The sequence below is a fragment of the Sinohyriopsis cumingii genome, chromosome 16 (assembly GCF_028554795.1).
Source record: "Sinohyriopsis cumingii isolate HCF-2022 chromosome 16, ASM2855479v2, whole genome shotgun sequence".
Lineage (NCBI taxonomy): Eukaryota > Metazoa > Mollusca > Bivalvia > Unionida > Unionidae > Sinohyriopsis > Sinohyriopsis cumingii.
This window is the reverse complement of record NC_142976.1, coordinates 8,989,767-9,012,364: the sequence shown is the minus strand read 5'-3', so window position 1 is coordinate 9,012,364 and position 22,598 is coordinate 8,989,767. Positions and strand designations below refer to the sequence as shown.

The window sequence follows — 22,598 nt, the reverse complement described above, 5'->3', positions numbered from 1 at the left end:
AGTCAAAGATGTGGTTTAGTAATGGCTGATGGTCAGTCATTGTTGAATAAACCTGAACCTGGTCCTATAGCCAGCAAGCAGTCAAAGATTGCTTTTTGAACTCATTTTGGCTTAAACAGAAGGAAACGGTGAAATTAATAATGATTAGCGGTTTGCTATGAATACTTCGAGATCATGAGATAATCTGGATGACATGCAAATAATTTCGCTATCTACATGTATCAGCATATCCATTGCTGAAAGTTCAACTGCTTATCCTTCAGTTGCAACTTTTTGTCCCTTTACTGGCCATACACCAAAACAATTGTTCTCATTATTTTTCTAACATATGGAGAAACATAGCAGGTAGAACATGTTATTATTATAATAAAAATTACAGGGTCAGCGAATCATACTGACAGTTGGTATCTCGGGGATTTTCAAAATGTTGAGCTTAGTAGCATTTATTTATGTACATGTTAAGAATTGATGGCATGGTAGTACAATATGACACCAATTAAAAGTTTAGTTTTAAAAATGTTAATATAAAGAAATGCAGAGAAACACTTGAAGAAAATAAACCCTTCCAAATAACTGTAAACATGAGGTACTAAATGATAAAAGCAAAAGGTCACAATGTTACAATTTTATAAAAGGAATTTAAAGTAAAATACATAATGATACATATTACAGTATTTCATATTGCAGTATATTGCAATATAGTTTCAGCAAGGAATACCATTAATAATTATTATCTTACATGTGCTGGTATTAAGGTATTCTGCGTCATCTTCCAACACTGATGAACAGAATGTTGCATATGTTGCTAATAACATGAATAGTTTTTTTAACAATATATTTAAAATCATCATAGGTCTCCCTCATTTTTATACAGAATGTATAAAGCCATTATAGTTTCCACTCATTATAATGCAGTTTATGTTACAGTTTAAAGTCACTATGGTGTTTTAGTTCATTTAGTCATTATAGTTGTCCCTTGTTATTATGCAGTTTATGGGAACCATAGAATTGAATCACAGTATAGTTGTGGCCACATTATACTAAGGAATGTTGTACTAAGGGTGTGCCATGCTAGTGCAGGATGTGTTGCAGTGATTCAAGATGTGTGCGATAATAGTGCAAAGTGTCAGACTGTTGCAGGGTGTCATATATTAGTGCAGTTATACTAATGTAGGGTGTGTCAGACAATGTAGAGTGCATCATAACTAGTGCATGGCATTATTAGAGCAGGTGCATAGTGTAGGTTGTGTCAGATCTATTGCAGAATTTGTTTTACAGGTTAGAGCATTATATTAGCACAGGATATATCAGACTTGCAGGTTGTGTCATACTGTGTGTGATATTAGTGCAGGGTATGTCATGCTGTGTGTGATGTTAGTGCAGGGTTTCATACTCTGCTATAACAACAACATATTAGTGCAGGGTATGTCACACTGTGTGTGATAATATTGCACATTACATCATACTGTGTGTGATATTAATGCAGGGTGTGTCATACTATGTGCAGTGTTCCAGCCAGAAATTTCTTACAGAGGGGCAGGGTAGGTGCACTTTTTTCCGACAGGGGCCTTTGTCAAGAGTCATTCTTTTAAAATGATGTTCATAATATCACAATGTAAATGTATGAGGATTTTTTTCTGTCAGATTTTTTATGTGAAATCAGGTAAATCAAAACTGACATTGTGGATAGACATGTATTTTTTAAATTACAGAATCAAGATAAAAATTGGCAAGTTTACAAATTATATTAAGAGTGGAAATAGTCTGTTTCATATAGTCATTCATAACTGAACCCAGTATATAAAAAAACCCAGTAAAACTTAGTAATTAATAATATTTAATGGGGAATAAAGAAAGCATTTAAGCTGTAATTAAATTTCTGCCACAACCATTTTACATGCTTATACATGGTGGCTTATTTATCATTGTTTCCCTTTACGCACATTTGTGCATCAGGGACGTACGCTGGAGAAAATTGACACACACATTTTGTTGCCATGCATTTTTTGACGCAAAGGATTCTGATAATGCGATCAGGATTTATTTAATATCCAATGAATTGGACAAGGGGTGGCATCGTTCATACTGCGAGCATAGGCATTGACTGGTTCCTCGCTTTGTTTACTCCCTGTGTTGCGCTGCTCTATTTGCATAGTGGAGTGCAAAGCAGGGAACATATGAAATAAGGAACCAGACTAATATAGGAAATGTTATGAAGGAGTAGCTTCCCCTAATCACGCGAGCTCTCACGCGATTTCCATCGAGCTCAGCAAGATGTCATTTTAATGTTTAACCTCAGTGCTTGTTGCACTAGAAAGTTAAAACGTTGTGCACTAAGAATCATAAGCGAAGAAAGTGAAAGAAGCAGAATGCAAAAGAGTAACTGTGGATCTAACTTTAATGAAAAATGGAGAAAATAATTCCCTTGACTGGAATACGGCACATCTATTAGGATTACTGGTGTGACTTCTGGTCGCATGATTGCGAAGACTGCAAAAGTGAATAATCCTTTCGTGACAGGGTTTAAGAATTTTTAAATATCTGCCCTCGTTTGCCAAAATATGTCTGGAGAACACATTATAACCCAATACATTCCTTCACAACAAAGAAATCAGTATACTTGCAGAGACAAATGCGTTTGTTTGGATTACACAGTCAGGGGTTCATTACAGATTTTGTTGGTTTTTAACTTTGCTGCGAAAAAGAAAGATCTTAAAGTTCAAGTGTAACTTATTAGAAAGAAGATGAATCATTAGCCTCCTTGATTTTTGGATACATTTGTTCTAGGATGAAGTACAATGAAACCGATGACAGTACACATTTTATAACAGGTAGTAAATTAACTGCCATTTGGTTAAAAAGATTTATTAGGCTTTTTGTATTGACTCGTATGTAATGTGTTGGTCTGTAATATTGCTTCAAGAAGATTGTAAGGAGACTGTTAAAAGTACGACTTTGAAAGAAAAATGAACTGATAAAATTATTCTTTGAATGGACAATGCATTTGTTTCATAATTGTGCATGTTGGTTTATTTGTATGTTTGGAGAGAGAGAGAGAGAGTATGTTGTGCAAGTTGCAATATCATATTTCAAGCTGAAAAAGTACGAGTCAGATGAAAATTAGTACATTTTTGACCCCCCCCCCCCATTTTTTTATTTGACCCCCAGTCCTGACACTGATTCTTTTTTGTAACCCTCAGTTTTACAACCCTGGGGGATACACTGATGTATCAATTCTTACATTAATTGATTTAATATTCTATATAAAGGATTTATTAACTGTTACAAAATTCTTTTGAAATAATTGTTTTTACTAGTTTTCTTCTTTTTCAGTCTTTTATGTAGTCTTGCAACATGCCAGAAAATTGCTGCAAATTCTCACACTCAACTTAGAATTAATTAAAAATTTATATCAGATTTGTCAGTAAGTTTTGGTTAGGTAATCAAATCTCATATTTTTACTTTTCATTTGAAAATATTCTTTAATCTTGTACACACATCATGATTAAAATTGTGTCTTTATCATTGCTGTAGATGGATGTTGGCAGAGTACAGAGATGGCAACTCCAAGGGGCCGTTAGACCTGACAGCACAAGGGGATGGGGATGCAGAACAGTTAAGGGAAACATTGACTGATGATAAAGTGATGTATGGACTATATAGAGTCAAAGACACTATGGACGATATCACCACTGTAAAATTTGTTTATATTGTCTGGTATGTAGATCTAATGTAGACACATTTTGTAAAGTTAATGAAGTGTATTAATCAGTCTCTGGTTTATGCTAAAATTGATGACATTGTATCATGGATAAGTCTGGTTTGTGCTAAAATTGATAACATTGTATCATGGATAAGTCTGGTTTATTGCTCAAGTTAATAACCTTGTATCATGGATAAGTCTGGTTTGTGCTAAAATTGATAACCTTGTGTCATGGATAAGTCTGGTTTGTGCTTGCGGCCTTATCAGCAACTGTGAGGAAGTACAACATCAGCTCAAACCTGGTGCAGGTTGTTGAGCACGTCTATGACAAAGCCACCAGTGCTGTCCTCATCCATGGCAGCAAAGCAGATTGGTTTCGAACATCAGTTGGAGTCAGACAGGGAAATATACTGTCACCTACACTCTTCAACATTTTCCTGGAAAAGACCATGGAGGATGCCTTGCATGACCACAAGGGCACTGTCAGCATCAGAGGAAAAACAATCACCAACCTTTGCTTCACAGATGATATTTATGGCTTAGCAGGAGATGAAAAAGAACTGGCTGACTTGGTTGAACGCCCCGACAAAACCTCCACAGTAGATTAGCACCGAAAAAACCAAACTGATGATAAACAACACAAATGGCATCAGTGCAGAAATATGGGTTAGTGGATAGAAGCTGGGAAGAGTGACATGATTCAAGTACTTGGGATCAATTACCACAGATGACGGTTCCAAACCAGAACTGCTTTGTAGGCTTGCCCAGAAACAACAGCAATAACAAGGTGGAGACCAATATGGAAAGATACCAACATTGCTCTTGGCTCCAAAATAAGGCTGATGCGCTTGATTGTCACATCCATATTCAGGGATGGTCCTGGCTTTTAAAAAGCTGTCGCAAAAAAAATCGCCAACCTCAATATTTTGTCGCCAATTTTCAAAAAGTGTCGCCAAAACAAGTAGTGTACATTTTTCCAAGTGTTAATTTAGTCTATTAATGTAAAAGGCAATGAAAATTACAAAAGATGGGTTAGTTAATACTTTAATTACAGCAAGCATTAACAAAATGTTACAAAGTGTTACATGAATATCCGTCGCGATGTTAGGGCTGCCCACTTGTTGAATGCAGTTTCAAAGTCTAATTTTTCACATCTGTACATGCTGATTCTCATTAAATTCTCGAGAGATAGGATGCAGAGCTTATTTCTGATATCAGTTTTTATGAGGTTCATCTTATGGAATCCACGTTCACAGTCTACAGTGCTGACAGGTGACACCAGTAGTCTCTCAGCAGCCCCCAACCTCCATGGCTAGCTTCAAAAAGCTTGTAGCGAATTGCTTCCTAAATCCCAAGAATGATCACTGAATGCTGTATAAATTTTCTCGACAAGAAAAATAGGATCTCCATTCCCACGAATGAAACTTACACGAGTCAACACCTGGCAATACTGGACCGTATATATAAGCATAAATTCACACCCAATTTAGGGATTCTTTCACTCCTGTATTTTGAGAAATAAATAATTATTATTAATTATGCAAAACTGTTTGGTTTTCTTTGCTATTTCTTGTTGCGGAGTTTAAGTCTCTGCAGCCGTAACACGGGACTGATGGCAAAAGGAAAAGATCAAAGAGTAAAATGCTGCACTGGCGACAGATTTAATTGTGATTGAGATTTTTTCCATTTGCTTTGTATTTATACACAGTAGTCGGTACTTCAAAAATTATCAGTTTTCTATGAAGGTTCAGCAAAACTATTGTATTGGTGTATGAATAAAAAAAAAAAAAAAAACAGAAGGATTAGCGATACAATTAATTGTATCCGTTCTATTCGCGTCTTCAGAAGTCGGTCAGTTGTAGGTATAGTGCGGTAGCGTGATTGACTGTATCGCAGCATACAGTCCTCAGCCCAGATGTCAGCATAAGCAGATTATGATGTAACAATGCACTGTAAAGATGGGGTTGTCAATAAGAACAAAGGATCGTTTGTGTAACAGACTGATTCCAATGCATTGCTTAGTCAAGTTTGTGGCTTCCTTTCGTTCTGCCTTTTAATTTATCCAGTCCAAATCCACGATTGTATGTACAAATTAAATAACCAAAAAGTATGTCGCCAAAAAAATCGCCAGATGGGATATTTTTGTCGCCAATAAGGGAAAAAAATCGCAATTTGCGACATTGGCGAAGTCCAGGACGATCCCTGCATATTTCTGTATGCTTGTGAAACATGGATGCTCACATCAGATCTACAAAGAAGGATTCAAACCTTCAAAATGAGATGATACCGCAAGATCTTGGGCATCTTATTCATTGACCTTGTAACCAACAAAGAGGCCCACAACAGGATCCAACGAGCCATCAGACCCTATGAAGACCTCTTGATCACTGTATATATAGTGCTATGCCATGACTTCATGTATCTTCCAATCAGCTAATTTTAGTCATAACACGTTGTAGTCGAGTGTAGATATTTTGAAATGTCCCCTCGTACATCAAAATGCTTGTTACCCGTTTGCATATTTTGTACAGCAATACAAAATTTTAAAATTAAATTACCTGCACATACATTAGAAGATGAGAATAATATATTCGAATAGATTTGTCACGACTGATCATATTGTCTAATATTACGTTGAATTAGAAGATCAATTGCAATACCCATGCTTTGTTTACCAGAATGTTTACAAGTGCCAGACTTGTATATAAGAAGCATCTGTGTTTTAAGTCAGAGACAGATAGGGGTAGGAAGATAAGGAAACAGACGGATAGAGGAAAGGGCTGGTGAAGATTAAGATCTAGAATAAAGATTGATTAAATCAGAAAAAATGTAATTTTTGAAAATGAAAATTTTATATATGAAATATTGAAGAATAATTGGGAACTTTTAACTACAGGTTTTCATAAGCAAACAAATTTTGAGCACTATAAGATGGAATCAATATACTAAACAGCTTCCTATTTAAAGCAGGCTGAAAAGAATGTAACAGTTTACTCCCTCATGCACAAACTGATTCATGTGTTCATAACCAGAAGTGCCTGATAAAAGCATATAACCAACATAGGTCTAAGTCCCATGGACTTAGTACAGGATTAACACTTAAAAGGCCTATCATCTTGGGCAGACAACAATACAATGCTCTTTGCATTTAAATATGGAAGGTTGGTTGAAGATATCAAATATTTTAAAGAATTTATTCCAATTTTTAGTGATATCATACTTCTGTTAAGTTTTAATTCAGTGAAAACTGTTGGATACTAATTAATTACATGGATACTAATTAATTACTTGGATACTAATTAATGAGACAGATACTAATTAAAGACTTGGATATTAATTATTGACATGGATACTAATTAGTGATTTGGATACTAATTAATGGATTGGGTACTAATTAATGAATTGGGTACTAATTAATGAATTGGGTACTAATTGATGACACATACTGATTGATGGCATGGATACTAATTAATGACTTGGATACTAATTAATGACTTGGGTGGTAATTAATGACATGTCTGCATATTAATCCCTATGTTTTTGAGCTGAAGTACATGATGCCTAGCCTTGAATACAGTGAAAACAGGAGAAGACAATTCAGATAATAACCATATTATTTTTTTGTTCATACAAAATTTGAATTAGTTAAAAAAAGCTTACTTAGTCTGGCTCACTCTTGGTTTCCAGTTGACCAGTTTGGCATAGGAATTTTTTTGTCTCTTGTAAAAAAAAAAATTACATCACTAATGTTTTGTGTGATTTTTTTTTTAGGGTGGGCAGTAATGTCAAGCCAATGACCAAGGCCAAGATCTCCACTCACAAGGGAACAGTAGAGGAGGCATTTGGACAGTTTCATGTGACCATATTTGCCACAGACCTTTCAGACATATCAGAAAAGGTCATCATGGATAAGGTAAGGGTTTACAGGGACAAATAAATATTGTGCTAGGAGTTAAACCCAGGTCTTGGCTACTATATGTTCAGTTCACATAGTCGACTGAGCCTGATGTCTAGAATGAAATGATACACATTCGACAGAGGAGAATTATTATTGATAACTTGTAGCAGAGAAAGAATGAAGTCGTAATCTTAAAGTTTTATATTGAATTCTCAGGTCTGTTGTATTTAAACCAGACTGCCGAGTTCTTTTCTTAGTACCATCTAATCCTGAAGTTTGACGCTGGCCTACAAATAAATTTAATTATCTGTCCTTGTCAGATACTTATTCTTTAAATAGTGGAGTAATAAATACCAAATGCTATGTACAGGTCCATGGTACATGGAATTTCTCATTTTAAAATTTTACATTCCCTTTCAAATTATACATCAGGACTTCTGAATTTGAGATGTTTTTCAGATGTAGTCCAGAGTGTATGAGATAGTAAAATGCAGTGGCCTTCCTCTTACAAGGTCCGTCTCAAGAGAGGCAAATCCATAATGAGATGCCACCATATCAACCACAAAATATTTACCCCTCACCTGAAATCAGTGTTCTTATGAGTGAACTTGCTTGTTGATGACTGAAATGTATACAAAAATGTTTAAAGATTTAATTTAATTTTGTTTTTCTTCCATTATTCAGGTGACAGCAGCCTCCGGTACCAGGTCCAATGTCAAATGAAGGATGCCACCCAAATGAGGGTAGATCAAATCTAGCCTCAAGTCTCACAGATATTGTCACATTTGTTTGTATAATTTAAACCGAATTGCTATCAGCCTAATCTAATTACTTGTATGATATGAAAACAGATCAGCTTTGTGCCAAATCAGTCCTTGTTTAGTGGGACAACAGATCACCCTAAACATAAGTCAGTTATTGTATCACATGACAACAGATCATTCTAAACCTAAGTTAGTAATTGTATCACATGACAACAGATCATTCTAAATCTAAGTCAGTTATTGTATCACATGAAAACAAATCATTCTAAACCTAAGTCACTTATTGTATCTTCTTGTGGGTCAGTGGTTCTTTCTGGGGTTTTCCTAGGTTCTTCCTCCACCATTAATACTGGCTGTCATGTATAGCCTATCTTGTGCTTAAAAATAGCGTTAAACCCTATAACAACAGCAACAACTTATTGTATCACATGACAACAGATCATTCTAAATCTAAGTCAGTTATTGTATCACATGACAAGATATCAGCCTAAACCCAAGTCAGTTATTGTATCACATGACAAAAGATCAGTGCGAACCTGTCAGTTATTGTATCACATGACAACATATCAGTGTCTTATGCTGTTTATTCTACTTTAGGATTATCACTTATAAAATGTTAGAGTATTTAACTTTTTACAAAAAAATTATTATTTTATGTAGCGTAGAGATCAAGACATTCATAATCACAAAACGATCTATATGTATTTTCTTGTACTACTCCTGTTTTAATATCAGTGTAACCAGCTAACAGTCATTCCATAGAAAAGGTGAAAATAAACATAATGTGTCATTGGTTATCCCAGAATAATAATTCAGTGAGTACTTTAAAATTCATCAGATTTTCACTGCTTGAAGATCATAGATTGCCCTTATCAAATGCAGATAGAAAAGGGTACATTGAAGAGTTAATTTTTGTATGACACTTTCAGAAAGCAGTGCAACCAGTTTATGGCAGGAAATAAATCGCTAATGATTTCCCACTGATCACGTATACTTTTTTATGGGACTTGTATTATATTATTAAACTTGCAATAGCATTTTCTTCTCCATTATTTACTGTTACTAATAATAATAATAGTAATAATAACAATAATAATAATAATAATAAGACAGATATCCTTATTTATCCAGGATGGGGGGCCCTGAGTGGTGGTGTGGTCTAAAGTGCTCTTCGTTATGGATCACTGCCATCTCACCTCTGTCTGCGGCAGTTCGAGTCTAGGATTCAGCCAATGTGGGTATGTGAGAAAGCTTGCCAGTAGCTTCTCGTGGGTCAGTGGTGTTTTCCCGGGTTCTTCCTCCACCATTAATACTGGCTGCCATGTATAGCCTATCGTGTGCTGAAAAATGGCGTTAAACCCCACAACAGCAATAACAACAACATTATCCAGGATGACATAATTAGCTAACAGCTTGTTAATATTATGGCCATGCAGTTAAAACAAATATAAAACAAATATACATGTAAAGAATCTACACTGTTAACATCTACATAGAAGAATAAATAGAAGAGAAATTTGACAAGGTTATCACACTGTTATCATGTAGATCACATAGATAGATGGACTCGAGATTTGTAAGTGGTGACAGCTACCACACACAAAATGTTATGCAGTTACAAAGTCTGGATTGCTTATTAAAATATTTTTTAAATCATAATTCTTTTGAAATCTGAAACATTATGTACTTGTCTAAGACCATGCTACAAACTGTTATTTAAAAACTAATCAAAAGATTTCTTGAAATACTCTGTCTGAATTATTGCTGCTACGGTGGCCTAAGTGGTAAGAGCATCTGCCTCAGATGCGGGATGTCATGGGTTTGTACTTCAGCTGAGTCATATCAAAGACATAAAAAATTGCAACTTGCAGCTGCCTCGCTTGGTGCACCGCGGACTTAATATTTTTAGGTGGTTAGCATTGAGCCTGATCTTCTGTCACATTATGCAGTGTCAGATTAGGCTGGTAGTATTTATACTTGAGTAAATACCATATTTTATCCAATGATAAGTCCATACTTATTTTTACATAATATATAGTAAAAGATATGCTGTCTGATCACAAGTACATATAGACAAATTTATTCAGCAAGCCCCAGATATTAACACGGGAGAAATACTGTATGGTAACTTGAGTTAACACATGCATTTGAGCAATAATTGGGGCAAAGGAACAAGAGATGCTAATCGTTTGAAATGTTTTGAAACTCTTTGAAGGTAATACATTTAGTTCCTGTCATGTTGATAAATATTTTTATGCAGTTGACAATTGAATTATACCGTTATTTAATTTTGGGACCAAAACTTTAAATATGTTGCTTCAAGTTCAAACTTTTTATGGATATACCAGTGTTTTATGTTTTTACATTTTTATATTCCACTTGGATGTAGTTATTATATTTTATAAGGTGTTGGATTGGAATCTGGATTATGTAATATGTGTATATTGTGATATATAATCAGCATTAATACAGGGAAATGGATTGTCATGTAACGTGTCTACACAGCAATGTGTTGTGCTGTAATGTGTCAAGCAGAAAAATGAACTGTCATTTAATGTGTCTACAGAGAAATGAATTGTCATTTAATGTGTCTACAGAGAAATGAATTGTCATTTAGAATGACTACAGTGAAATGCCTGGTCATGTAATGTGTATAGAGAAATGAATTATCATGTAATTCAGTGCTGTCCAACCTTTTTGACACCATGGGCCACTGCACAATTTTTCTTGAAGCCAAGGGCCGCAGCAGAAAACTTTAAAGCAAAAACTATAAAAATTGTTCAATATTGTTTATCTTTATTAAAATTTATTAAGTAATAATGTATGTATGGTTTCTAATAGTTCAGTGCACAAATGTGTAGCAATGAAAATTCAAGCACATTTTTTGTGAGATATTTGGCTTTGAATTGTACTTGCAATTTTATTTATTTGCAGTCGATTTTCAGTAACTGCTGCCCTCAATAGGTTTTCTAAATGTTTGTCAGTCAAAGAGTTTAGTTTTTTTGAATTGATATTGGTCATTGCAGAAAATCCAGCTTCACTGACGTAATTACTTTCAAACATTGTCAGTATTTTTTTACATTTCGATATGTGTGGAAAATCATCAGAAGAAACATGTCATCCAGAACTCAGTTGGCGGTGTATCCTTGTGTTTGTCATGAAGAATCGTTTTATGTTGCATTTCAATTATTTCAAGCTGCACTGCACCTTCATCTCCTCCCAATAACTGCATCTTTGTGGCTATGATAGAAATATCACATGTGGATGGATTTTCAACAAAAATTAGCAGACTGCGAATGTCTTTGAAACGAGCAGAGAAATCCAATTTTGACTTTTCTAGTGATTTGTTGAGCTGCTCACTTTCCACTAGATCTGGAGATTCTTGTGCTGTCTTGGAAAGTGTGTAAAATTTGACTGATTCAATTGACTGATGAATAAGCACAGCTTTGTTTCTAAAACACTAATTTCCTTCATCAGAGTTGGCAATATTTGATGCTACCCTTGCAATTTCAAATTTAATTTATTCAGGTGGTCTTTGATGTCAGTAAGAAATGCTAGCATAACAATGAACACTGGCATTTCCAGATAATTTAACAATTCTTCCTTGGATTTCACCATGAGGAAGATTTTGATTTCTATTATAAGATCCCAGAATCTTGCCAGTACCTTCTCTTTGCTCAGCCAATAAACATCATTATGAAGAACAAAATCACTATAATTGCTTTCATATTCTTCTAACAATGTTTTAATCTGTCGGTGATTTAAAGGATTTGTTCATATAAAATATACAATTATAACAATATCCATTACATTTTGGAGTGTATCATCTTTCAGTTTCGAACAATGGCTTGCTGGTGAATGATACAATGATAAGCTTGGAAACTTGGAAAATCATCAGTCATCAGCAATCTCATCAGGCCTGCTCTCCATCCCACCATTGCTGGGGCACCATCCATGTTAACCAACATGAGCGTTTTCATATCAGTGCCATTTCTTAATAAACACTCCTTCAGTGCCTTGTATATATCCTCACCTCTTATTGTATTTTGCAGTGAAACCAGTGCCTAGCCATTCTTCTTTAAATTTATGTTCCTTGTCAAATCTAACCCAAATTATAAGTTGTTCGGTATCAGTGACATCACATGACACATCCAATACTAGACTGAAACCAGTTGCATTTCTTAAATCAAAAGGTAACTTGCTCATATATATCATGCGATATAATTTTAACACGTCTTGCTACCGTCTGGTGAGACAGCTGAAGATTTGATATCTGTTTCTTGATCTCATCTTTGTTCTTAAACTCAGCAAATAAAGAATCTGCACTTTCTTGGAAACATAGTTTAACAGTTTTACCATCTGAATATTGTCTCTGCTTTTTAGCTAAAACCCAGCTTATCGTTATAGATGCCTCAGTAGCAAAGTTACTTGAGCTCAACAGTTGACAAAAAACACTTTGCTGACCATACATTATTTTTTTTTAGCGAAGCAACTTTGTCTTCTCTTACCTTCGTACCAGCTGGATAATGTTTGTCGAAATCTTTATGCATGGATGTGTAGTACCCCTGTAGATTGTTTTTTTCTCTTCAAAACAGATAGAATTCTGTCATATCAGACACACTGGCTTATCATTTGACAATATAAACACAAAATCCAGTTCCCTTGACTTATTAAACATACGGTTCTCTTCCATAACTTTCAGAATGTTTGCTTTGCTTGAACTACTTGTCTTTTTTTCAGATTTTTCGAAATAAATATATTTATGAACGGTTGTAGTTATTACTATTTACACAAAATGGCATGCTAGCATGTTCTAGATATCCGTTTCCAGTTTTATTTATTTTGGCAGGATGTGTTTATTTTAATTATGGCTCGAACTACTTGTCATTATTTTGTATTTGAAATCTACTATGAAAGTAGGCCATTGACCTTTTTTACATAAATACAAAAAAAAATTGCTCGAGCTCTGGTGGGCCATTTAAAATTAGCCTGCGGGCCACAGGTTGGACAGCACTGATATAATGTGTCTGAGTGAATATAGAATTTGCCCAAATGTTGGAGCAGAAGGGGTACTCCAATATACAAAAACATTTTGAAATTGAAACATTTCTTGTGCACAATTCTTTTTATGTGCACTTGGTTTAAAAATCAAATTTATGGTTGATTGGGAAACCCAGATTTAGTTATTGCATCATTGTATTGTTATAACAATGCTATAAAATTACTGCAAGGGATTTGGTTTATGTCATGCTGTAAAATATCTCTTTTTTGTGCTGTAATAGTTTGCTTGATTGCCTTTAAAAGATATTATTTTATCAACCATATTTAGCATCTTTTTTTAAGAAAAACAAATCAAGATAAAAGATCTGTATGCTTGCTTTTTATACCTGTTTATTCTAAATTCAGTTTAAACTGCTTGGATCTGAATGAAGTCAAAATTTTCTTAAATTTACAGCATTTAATACATACTATATAATTACTCCCACATATTTTTCTGTTGTAGTTAGTACATTTATATGTGTTATGTGTTGCAGTTAGTACATTTGTGTGTGTTATCTGTTGAAATTAGTACATTTATATGTGTTAGTTGTAATCAGTACATTTGTATGTTATCTGTTGTAGTTAGTACATTTATATGTGTTAGTTGTAATCAGTACATTTGTATGTTATCTGTTGTAGTTAGTACATTTATATGTGTTAGTTGTAATCAGTACATTTGTATGTTATCTGTTGTAGTTAGTACATTTATATGTGTTACCAATTGCAATCAGTACGTTTGTAATATATTCATATATTAATATCATGACATTCAGTTATAATTTAAACATTTGTTTTTATGTACAACACCACTTCCTGTCTTGAGAAATTTATTCCTGGTATATAGGTTTTTCCTTGGGATGAGGATTATTCCTGGTTCATAGGTTGTCTCAAATGGTGAGGATTTTTTTCTGGTTCATAAATCATCCCATGAGATGAGGATTTTTTCCTGGTTCATAAATCATCCCATGAGATGAGGATTTTTTCCTGGTTCATAAATCATCCCATGAGGATTTTTTCCTGGTTCATAAATCATCCCATGAGATGAGGATTTTTCTCATCTTTCACAACATGATAAGCTTGAGATTAAAATTAATGTTAAAGTTTTTACTTAAGTTTCAATAATCTGATCAGTTTTTCAAGTATAGTTTTGCTGCTTGATATTTGGATATATCTTGATTTGTATAGCATCAGATTACCAAGGTAGATCATCAGTGTGACCTACATTTCAGGGTTGACAGACTTTGGTTAAATTTTTTCATTTACATTTTTTTCTTATGTAAATTTGGTTTAGGGAGTCATGCAATTTAATGGATATGAGATGCATCCAGAATATATACAAGATTTGTTTTACTTGCTAAAATCACCAAGAAGTATCTTTCTGCTTTGGTCACTTTCTTGCAATGGGTATTATTGGCTAGAGTGATGAAAACTGAGATATCAGTGTCCTGGTGTGTATAACACCTTCAGCCAAAAGTAGGTCACTATGAACTGTACTTGTTCTTGATTCATCCCATAGGTTGTGGATTTTTCTATTTTTATAGCACATGAAGCTTGCAGTAAACCTAGATTTTAATGTGTTTTGCTTTGTATAGCTGGTCACAATGTCATATTACCTGTTATCCCGATACATCTTGATGCATACACCATTATTCCAAAGTGGGTCACTTTGTCCTGTATTTCACATCTCATTGATTGTTCCTTGTGTACAGTTATTGAGTCATGAAACTTGGTTCTTTGATACATCATGTTGGGTAAAATATCAAATTGCCAAAAGTTGGTCAGTTTGACCTAGTTTTTATATGTCGGTGATTTTTTTGTTTAAGGTAAAAGATTTAAAATAAGATATCTTATATAGTCCAAAGTGTACAGGTGAGGGAAAGTGTTACAGGTGAACCACAGAGTTGCTAATAGGAGAGTTACTGGGTCCCTGAGAAACCGCTTAATTGACCTACACATGCAGAAAAGCTGTGTGTTCAACACCACAGAGGGTGATCAGATTATAGGTGGAACATTGGAATTTCTCTTATGCACTAGACAGTGATTGGGCTGAGAGGTCATTTACATTCCAACTAGTTGACTTAGTTGATTTTTTGTGATTGTCTAGTGGACAAGTAAAAATCGTTATATATATATCTGTTAATTGCACTCATGGTATTTGAAATACAAGATAAGCATCTCTAAGCACCTTTGGGATATTCCAAGAATAACAGTGCAACATCAGATTTTCAAGAAGGTGATTTTGGGTTGTGGATGGTTGGTTTAATTGTATGCTCAGGAGTTGAATAATAGTGTTGCTTTTCAGGATTTAAGATCATTTATTTCACAGACTTGTTTATCTAGTACACATTAAAACCCCACACCAGTGAAACCAGCGAAAATCCTCAAATCTTTGTATGTGAAATTGTTACAAATTTGTTTGAAAAATGCTATTATAAATATATTTCACTGCACCACTACATCATACAGGGCATCATACCACTACATCGTACAGGGCATTGCACCACTACATCATACAGGGCATTGCACCACTACAATGGCATCAAGATTTGCAATGGTTTATTGTGAAATTCTGATAATCTACTAAGTAGTATACATATGGTATTTACAAATGTATTAAAACAAAGGATTTTATGAGAGGAAGGCTAATTTTTAAAAAATGGCTTTCCAGACCTTTCATACATTTAACTCTGGAAAAGCACCACATATCAGTACCTAACAATGCTTTTGATATATTGAACTTGCACAGTGGTATTGTTTTAAACAAATAGGCTGACTGACTAGTCCAAATGTTATAAACATGTTGAAAGCCTTTTTGTTTTATTTACAGAATATAATTTCAGTGAATTTTTTTTTCTTTTCTAATTTTTTTTTTTTTTTAAAGCAATATTTTATCAGATGTTTTCTTCATTCTTTTTGAGCTAGATGTAATTTTTTTTTTTAAATGCAGGAATTAAACTGGTATTTGTATGTACTTAACACAAGCATCATTGATTTTGCATGGCAGTTTTACAGGCCATTGGTTTGGAAAATCATACAAGTCATATCTTGTGATAAATGTTAACTGTCTTGACACATTTTATTTTTTCATATCCCTTCCTCATTAGAGTTACAAAGCAATCCTTCTGACCGTCCTTCTGCCTGGCACAACTAGTCCTACAGTTTTTGATGGATTGCAGTGTTAAGTATTATTATTATCATCACCTGAAGATGCACCTATAATTAAATTACTTTCTGAACACATTTGTTATGGGAGCTTTTGTCCTTTCTGACTGACAGCTGATTGCAGTATATGACAAAATTGTGTGAATGCAGCTAGTCTCACAGTTTTTATTGTATTGCAGTCAAACTTTGCATATATTATGGTCATTATGGTATATGTTATGGTCATGATGGTATGTGCTATGGTAATGATGGTATATATTTATGGCATGATGGTACATGTTATGATCAAGATCTGAAAATGCACATTTTGAGAAATCACCATCAATACCATATTTATAACAGTTATTGCATTTTGATGTAAATGTAGTCTATGACAAAATCTTGGGAGTGTAGCTAGTCTTGTGGGTTTCATTGGATCACGGTCTAACTTGATAATGATCAGAATATGTGCATATGAACAGCTGACTTTGTTCTTGCAATTTTTGTTAGTATTATTGCCCTTCTTGCCTTGGAGATGAAATCAGTGTTTGATAGAATCTTGGGAATAATGCACAACTATTCTTATGGTTTTTGATGTGAAATTTTATATATAAACTATTAGATGAGGATGCATGTATTGACTGATCTACTTGCTTCAGTGAGTTTTGTCTGATTTATTTCCACTTTTTAACTTGATATGTGACAGAATCTTGGGAGTGCAACTAATTAATCTCAGACTTAAATGAATCACATTGAAGCTTAGGAAATGTTATGGTCATCATTTGAAGATACATATATCGACAGAGTACTGTCATCTTGCAATTTGGTTGGAGTTTTGCCCTTTTTATCTTGCAGTTGAACACTGCATAATAGACTCTTATTAATGGAACTACACCCCAACCCCCATTTTGTGATGAATTGCTTTAAAAATTGGTAGCATTATGGTAATCACTAGAAACACATTGACAAATTACTTTGTTCATGTGAATTTTGTTCACATTATTTGCTATTTTCATTTTGAGCTGAATGTAGTATTGTGAACACTGCACGTTTTTCAGTTTTCATTGGATTGACTTGAACTCTACAGTTTTCATTGAATTGCCTTGTAGCTCTGTACACTTTTAAGTGAATTGCCTTGAAACTTGGTACAGTTTTCATAGGATTGCCTTGAACTTCCATACATTTTTAAGTGGGTTGCCTTGAAACTGTACAGTTTTCATAGGTTGCCATAAAACTCTGTACAGTTTTCATTGGTTGCCTTAAAACTTTGTACATTTTATGGTTATCATCTTAAGATGTGATATGAACAATTTACTATGCTGTCCCAAATTTATTTAGAATTATCTAAATGTAGCGTTGGATAGAATCTTGTGAATACAAGTTGTCAGGCAGTTTTTCTATGGATCATTGTGAAACTTAGAAAATATTAGGACCATTACCAAAAGAGATGGATATTGACCAGTCTTGTGTTTTAATAGCTTTTTTAGGAGTTATTGCCCTTTAACTGTTGTAGGAATAATTGCCCCATTAACTGTTGTAGGAATTGTGATTGACTAATCAATGTACTCAACAGTTTTCAGAAAGCTTAATTTGTTTTGTTGCTGTTGACTTCTCTCCACCATGGAGATGGGGCAGGGGTGTGGGAGAGACTGGGGTGTCATAACTTTGCTGCACTCATAGATCAGCCAGTACGTGTTAAGTTTTTCCCATCTTAATTAATACTGGTAAATAACTAAGATTCATGTATTTGACCAACTACAGCTTATCAGTTACATATGCTGCAGAATCCTTTCAGCCCAACCTGTCAGTTTGAGAACTTAGCCTTTAAGAAATGGATGCTGCTAAAGATCAAATAGTTTAGCACAACTGTAATGAAGATTTTAACCGAAGCCTATCTTAAAGTGATAAAACTCTTTTAATTTTTTATCAATATATGTAACTGCATATATCCTTATAGTTTAACTTTTTATAGTGCAATTTGTGTTTTATTTAATCTATCTTAGCATTATTAGCAAAGAAAGAGAATTGCCATGTTATAGAAAGAAGTGTCTTTATCTCACCCACAGTAGCATTGTGAGACGTGGGTATAATTTTACTAGCAGAGTGGCATTGTTGTTATCATTAGTCATATTATAGTTTTATGTTTATGATTTTGCAAGCCCAATGAAGTTGTGATACGTCAAAACATGAGTATGGGTAAGACACTTAGCCATGTATTCTTGACACTTTTCAAGTAATGATTCAAATTCTGGTCCAATAAATTTGTGATACATCAATGTACCAATGTAGGTATGACACTTGGCCCTGTTTTCTTAATACTTTTTTGAATAAGAAACTCAAATTCAAGTCAGATAAAGTCGTGATACATCAAGAAACATGTAGGTAAGACACTTGGCCCTGTATTCTTGACACTTTTTGAGTAAGAAGTCAAAAGCTTGAAGTGGCAAAATCAGATATGATGTTTCTCAAAATTTGTCAAAGAAAGAAAAGTTAAGAAAAGGGGTAAATTCGGTGATTAAAGCTTTGTTGTAAATATGGTTGTAAACTGTTGACAATTTTGGACTTTGGATGAAGTCATGTTTCTTTATCAGAAGTTTCAAGAATACATGTCTGGTTCTGCAGAATATATCTTTGAAAAATATGATACTTTGCTTCATATGACGTATTAATTGCAATCAAACATAGTTACATCAGATTTTATTATTTTGACATAACTAATGTAGACATATAGGCAGGATTGTATAAAGCTGCAGGATGTTCATTTTCTGCACATTTAATAATATCTGATATGTATGCTTAGGGAAGTTTTACAGTTTATCTTTTCACAATTAATAAATTTTGAACATCTATTATTTTGGTAGGAAATTCCTTTAATGAGCTTTACACTAATCACTTTTAAATCATCATTTTCTAGTTTAAGTCTGTGTTTTTGTACAAAAGATATAGTCAGCTTTTGTTACAATGACCAAGCTCATTTCCATCCATTGTTATTGTATCAAATATGTTGTCGAGATTATGCTGTTAATTTAGGAGTAATATTCCTTGTTTGATCATTGCCAGATGGCAAGAATAAATGAGGAAAACAATAGACCTATATTTCCCTAAGCTGGACTGTGTGAAGACCAAACATTTTTGGTATAAAATTGGTAGCCAGTATTTGAATGTTTGTTTGTATTATGGCAGCATTATTGAAATCATAATATGTGACCGATCTGCAGATGAGGTAAGGTTACAGAGAGACTGGTTTTGGGACATTTATAGAGTTACCCAGTATATGAATCTTCATTTAGTATTACTTAAAACCTTACTGAGTCTAGATGAGGTTACTGAGTCAGCAGATGAGGGTTACAGAGAGACTGGTTTAGGAAAGTTTATACATCCTGGCTTTACACCAGTCATCTGTCTCGTTTTATTTTAAAAATTCTAGATTGTTTTGTAAGATTTTAAAACCTGGTTAATATAAGTATTTGATTATGCTGTGTGTAACTTGTCAGTATTTGTCATGTGACCTATTTGTGACTTGCCTTCAGATATTAAAATTGCCATTATTGTTGTATAACGAGAGTTTGATTGAACATTGCTAAGCGATCAAATTATTTTTGTATATGTTATCAGTTATCAATTGTATTTTAGCATGGCTTGTAAAATAAAATAATTTTAAAATAAACTTCTGCAAGAAACATGTTTGTCAGAAATTATCCATCCTTCAGCCCAGGTGACCAAGTAGTCTAAATTGCACACCTTTACTGATCGCTGCCATCTCACATCTTTCCGCATTGGTTCATGTCTCAGGCTCAGCCATTGTGGATATGTGGGAAAGTTTTGCCAGTAGCAAACCTGTGGGTTGGTTCATACCAGGGTTCATCCATCACCAGTTATGCTGACCATCATGTATAGCGTATCATGTCCCAAAAAACTGCATTAAACACACAACTATCAACCCACGCATCTATCTAGCTAGCCAGTCATTTGTATATATATCTGTACACCCATCCATCCATCTGTTTACACACACACACATATATATATATATATATATATATATATATATATATATATATATATATATATATACATTTTTAGTTAGCAGTTTGTTTTAGTCTTGAGTCTTATGTAAATTAGATATTACTTAAAATTTTACACTTTAGGAATTGAATCATTTAAAAATGGATTTTAAAATATTTTTATTAGATTTAAATTTGTCTCATTTTCTTGTTTATATTGGAGAGAGAGAGAAAGAAAAAATAATACTCACATACTGTTGTGCCCATTACTGATTGCATGTTTTGCAAAACAATAAACTGGGATAAAATGTGTTTTTTGAGAAGAATTAAACATTACAAGATCGGTGTGCATAACGTACAAAATCTCTGGTTTGGTTGATCCTACCTTAAGGGGGGCCCCAAGTGGTCTAAAGCGCTCTCTGTTACAGATCACTGCCATCTCACCTCTGTCTGTGTTGGTTCGAGTCTCAGATTCAACTAATGTGGGTACATGAGAAAGCTTGCCTGTAGCTTCTCGTGGGTTGGTGATTCTTTCTGGGGTTTTCCCTGATTCTTCTTCCACCATTAATACTGGCCATCATGTATAGCCTATAATGTGCTGAAAAATGGCATTAAACCCTACAACAACAACAACAAATCCTACCTTAAGGAGTTTTGCCTAGTGCAATAAAACAGATTAATGGTACGGACATTGCATGGGGTGAATCTAGTCATATGTGAGTCTGTATGTATCTGTGTGTGTATTTACAGGGTTTAATGGCACATCAGCACAAAACTGGCTTTATAGTGCTCTGTGAAAGCTAGGTAACAAATGTGGTTGTTGTTGTAGGGTTTAACTCCATTTTTCACCACACGATAGCCTATACATGGTGGCCAGTATTAACGGTGGCGGAAGAACCCGGGAAATCTCCAGAAAGAACCACCGACCCTTGAGAAGCTACTGGCAAGCTTTCTCACATACCCACATTGGCCGAATCCAAGACTTGAACCCACACAGACAGAGGTGAGATGGCAGTGAACTGTAATGGAGAGCGCTTTAGACCACTTGGCCACTTGGGGCCCCCAACAAATGTTGTAAAAAGTCCCCAGAAAGACAAACTTTGAAAAACCAAAACAGATATGCAAAATGAGACAACAAATGATTAAAAAAACAAGGCCTACATGGTATATATGCACCTTGAGACAGCAGATAAAAACTCCTCAAAAGCTTACAAGGTATATATGCACCATGAGACAACAAATCAAACTCCCTGAAGGCTTACAAGGTATATATGCACCATGAGACAGCTTATAATAACTCCCCAAAGGCTTGCAAGGTATATATGCACCATGAGACAACAAATCAAACTCCTCGAAGGTTTACAAGGTGTACATGCACCATGAGACAGCAGATTAAAACTTCCCAAAGGCTTACAAGGCACATATGCACCATGAGACAGCAAATCAAACTCCTCAAAAGCTTACAAGGTATATATGCACCATGAGACAGCAAATCAAACTCCCCAAAAACTTACAAAGTATATATGCATCATGGGACAACAAATCAAACTCCCCGAAGTCTTACAAGGCATATATGCACCATGAGACAGCAAATCAAACTCCCTGAAGGCTTACAAGGTATACATGCACCATGAGACAGCAGATAAAAACTCCCAGAAGGCTTACAAGGCATATATGAAGGCAAAATAAGGTAGAATCCTTGTAATACAAGATCAATATTTTTCAATATAAACCATATTCTCCAAAATTCCAAGACCACTAGGGGCAACACCTTCAAAAGATGTGTCCTGTAGTAAAACGATTTGCCTTTATTAGTCATCTCCAATGATGGATGTGGAGTACTGCACTAGGTCTATTTATCTGCATCCCAGAACCAGCAGGGGATCATATTTAATATGAACTTGCTGGTGGGGTGGTGGGTATTATCTTTATTTTGCAGGTTTATGTTGTAAAAGATCCAGTTAGTTGGACTTTTTTTTTTTTTAAAATTTAAAAGGGGAAATCATGCAATCTGGAGTTTTAAATCTACAGTATTACTTTGAAATTTG

General features: G+C 34.4%; 1 protein-coding gene across 3 annotated transcripts in view; it reads left to right on the top strand.

Annotated features, from left to right (window-relative positions):
- Positions 1 to 22,598, top strand: part of LOC149779908 (uncharacterized) — a 44,682-nt gene that overhangs the window by 6,000 nt on the left and 16,084 nt on the right. The window contains exons 5-8 of one of the 3 annotated variants that reach the window (XR_016414960.1): positions 3,535 to 3,717; positions 7,475 to 7,616; positions 8,286 to 14,299; positions 14,338 to 20,226. Coding sequence is in view for 2 of the 3 variants with exons in the window: in XM_089936600.1 (XP_089792726.1) it covers positions 3,535 to 3,717; positions 7,475 to 7,616; positions 8,286 to 8,324 (364 nt within the window). In the remaining variant the exon portion in view is untranslated. Of the gene's footprint in view, positions 1 to 3,534; positions 3,718 to 7,474; positions 7,617 to 8,285; positions 20,227 to 22,598 lie in introns of those variants that run through there. The other 2 variants (XM_089936600.1, XM_089936599.1) reach the window with 2 other exon arrangements.